Source organism: Penaeus vannamei, chromosome 6 (genome assembly GCF_042767895.1).
Source record: "Penaeus vannamei isolate JL-2024 chromosome 6, ASM4276789v1, whole genome shotgun sequence".
In the NCBI taxonomy this organism is placed as follows: domain Eukaryota; kingdom Metazoa; phylum Arthropoda; class Malacostraca; order Decapoda; family Penaeidae; genus Penaeus; species Penaeus vannamei.
The window spans coordinates 1,697,619-1,701,340 of NC_091554.1; the positions used below are offsets into that span (position 1 = coordinate 1,697,619).

The window sequence follows — 3,722 nt, forward strand, 5'->3', positions numbered from 1 at the left end:
CTCTTTTGGTAAAGTCCCAAATCAGATCTTAAAGATAAAGGACTCTAAATCACAAAGGACAACACTACTTGAGGATCCGTACCTCTAGTGTTGCCATTAATTTTACACCTGAGTTATCACTTCGTTTTCTCACCTCTCAGCTTAAGCATCCATACCTCATACCATATTTTTACTTGTTTATCTTTTCTAATGATTATCAACATAGCAAATAACTTACGTAAAGGAGTAAGAAATTGTAAAGATATGATTGAATTATCTGTTTATAAAAAATATCACAATGTCGCTTATACGTTTTCCGTGGCTAAAGAGGGGAGAGCAACAGCATGACTACGTGAAGAAAGCAGTTCACTAGTCACGTGGGTATTCTCCGCTTGAAGGACCTACAGAGGTTGTCAGTGGTGGTCCCGTAGTGCCCATGGAGTTATAGTGTGTGTAGAGGCTATTCGTTGAGAAACGTTGTGGTCGCGTTAGGCGGGAAGGTGGCATGAGCAGGCAGATGGCATCTTGTAGATGTCGATGAAGAGGCCCTTGTAGGGGTCACATGGGTCGTAGGAGAGGAGTCGGTGGTACACTGACTTCTGGGTGCAATGGCTCTGGTAGCAAGGAGCAAGGGCGCGGCAAGCAGCCTCTGGGAACAGACAAGTCTCGAGGCGGGCAGTCTGGCTGTAATAGTGAACGTCGTTGACAATGACACGCCACTTGCCTTCCACATTCTGGGCACGCTTGGGCATGGCATATACCACTTCGGAGGGACAGATGTAACCCTCAGGACCAGCCCAGTGGGTGGCATCGTAGGGAGAGTCCCCAGTGGAGGCCCCAGTGTAGTAAGAGTAGTCGAAGGCCTCCTCCTGGTCCTTGGTAATCATGTCTACCAGGTCGTCAGCAGACTGGTCGGCGACGTCAGCGTACTTCTTGGCGAAGAGGTGATCGGCAGTGATGGCAGCCTTGATCTCGTACTCGGGATACTCAGCGTCTTCCAAGCAGTAGGAGAGAGTGGAGTTGTCAGCGCATGCGGGGGCCACACTTGGGTCGCAGTAAGCGTGCTCATAGGCATGCTTGTGGCCGTAAGCAGGTGCATGATGACCGTAAGCAGGTGCATGATGACCATAAGCAGGCTGTGGGTGATGTCCATATGCTGGAGGGTGAACGGAGCCCAGAACGACTCCGGCGCATGCCAGAACGACCGACTGGAAAACAAAGATTATCATTAGAACAATATCAACATTTTATAAAATCAACTCTTCATAGAGTACAATGAAGAAAGCCTTAACTGGTAGTATAGCCACAACTTACCAACGTAAGAGCCATGATGAGACGAGCAGATAGATACGAGAATCGCTTCTACTGTTGCCCATTCGTTATTATCGAGTTTATATACTTCAGGTATTCGTTGGTCACGCCCACGCAATACGAAGGATGCGCGACTCCAAGGTTTGATCTATGTGAAAGTGAATGAAGAGTATCATACATATGTGTACACATAGAGATAAGTGAGGAACACACGCATATATAATGTATATATATCTGTATATATACATATGTTTATATATGTATACATATATGGTTATATATGTATACATATGTTTATATATGTATATATATATATATATATATATATATATATATATATATATATATATATATATATGTGCATATAGATGTATATATTCATGTATATGCATATATATGTATATATACATATATAGATTTATATGTATATATGTATATGTGCACATATATTTATATATGGATATACATGTTTATGTATACATGTATATATTGATACAGACATACATAAATATATATGAATATAAAATACATATATATATTTTTTTATGGATGATTAGCTAGAAATGTCTACATGTACACCGGCATGTTTACAAATTTGTGCACACGGATGTAAATGCGTATAAGTGGGTCATAATGAACTCATAATGTTCTTGATTCGCTTTCACACACACATACATATATGTGTCAATTGTTCATATACTATACTGATTCACTTGATTCCACAAAATTCACCAATTGTTATACACACAAAACCTTTCGTTCAGATACTTAGAAAAAATATATAATATAACGCACAGCATTCCTCTTAACGTAGATGATGAAGACACGACCGAGAACCCAGAACAAATATCGCCAATTCTTAAACCGCATAAAATAAAATCGTTCAACTGTTCAGGTAGCGAAGAACATTACCCTCAACGGAGACAATTAAGCCACGACCTGGCGCCTGGGACTCATCAAACCTCATGGTCGCCTCCCTTCCATGAATAAGCGGGCTATTTCACCATACTCCTCTGGGTTATCGAGCTATTATGCGGTGACTTTTACTTCATAGAGGCAGTGACAACCACCGCTCGTCGCCATGTCAGTAGGCTGTACTCATTCAGGAGAGACCGCCTAAATTACAAAACGGAATGGAAAGTAAACGGAAGGGAACATACCAGTCGCTGAAGTAACTCCGTTGATGAGTAGATAGAGAAAAGGTTATATATATATATATATAAATATATATATATATATATATATATATATATATATATATATATATATATATATATATATATGACCGTGCGTGCGTTTGAGAAAAAAAAATCTGCAACTTCTCTATGCCATCGTAATGTTCTTTATTAAAGAATTGCATATTATTACAAAAAAAAGGTAAAAACATCCTGCCTTTCTCCGCAAATATCTTCAGAGCTAGATTGAAAGTTATATATTGAAGTAGCAATAGCAACAACCCTTCTTGCATTTATATTAATAAAATAATTATTGATAAGTGAGGATGATCATATCAGCAATAAATTAAATACAATTATCATAATTTTTTTATCAATAATTTTTTAATAATTTCCATCGCTGATAACTACAGTTTTCAGCCCTATCATGTTATCAAAAATATGATTCCATTATCTTATTATCAATACTATTATCATCATAAAAGTACCACTATCATTAGGGATATATATTCATTATCACCATTAATATGATTGCGCTAATTATAATTATCACACAAATAATGAAAATTATGTATAATTACATTGTCATCGTACTTCTTTACATTATCACAGTGTTCATCATCACTGCCCTGGACTCTCAAGGAGGCTATAAGTAAGGTGTTTGCATGTGGAGCAGGAAATTGACTAATTGGCATCTCGTCTCGGCGGCCTGCCTTGGCCCCGCCCCATTTTGACAAAGCAGGCTGTGTATATATATATATATATATATATATATATATATATATATATATATATGTATATATATATATAATATATATATATATATATATATATATATATATATATATATATATATATATATATATATATATTTGTATATATACATATATGTGTATGTATGCCATATATATGCCATATATGCCATTAGGGATATATATTCATTATCACCATTATTATGATTGCTGTAATTATAATTATCAAATAAACAATTAATATTATATATTATTACATTGTCATAGTACTTCTTTACATTATCACAGTGTTCATCATCACTGCCCTGTACTCTCGAGCAAGGTCTATATAAGTACTTATATAGACCTTGCTCTCAAGGAGGCTATAAGTAAGGTGTTTGCATGTGGAGCAGAAGGAAACTGACTAGTTGGCATCTCACTTCGGTGGCCTGCCTTAGCCCCGCCCCATTTCGACAAAGCAGGGTGTGTATATATATGCATATAAATATGTATATATACATATATG

General features: G+C 36.8%; 1 protein-coding gene across 1 annotated transcript; it reads right to left on the reverse strand.

The window, feature by feature from the left end:
• Nucleotides 1–247: 247 nt before the first annotated feature.
• Nucleotides 248–1,350, reverse strand: LOC113801068 (uncharacterized). Its single transcript, XM_070122307.1, has 2 exons — nt 1,294–1,350; nt 248–1,187 (listed from the first exon to the last, which is right to left on the reverse strand). The coding sequence occupies exons 1-2, from the start codon at nt 1,306–1,308 to the stop codon at nt 468–470; spliced, it is 735 nt and encodes a 244-aa protein (XP_069978408.1). The 5' UTR covers nt 1,309–1,350; the 3' UTR covers nt 248–467.
• Nucleotides 1,351–3,722: the final 2,372 nt, after the last annotated feature.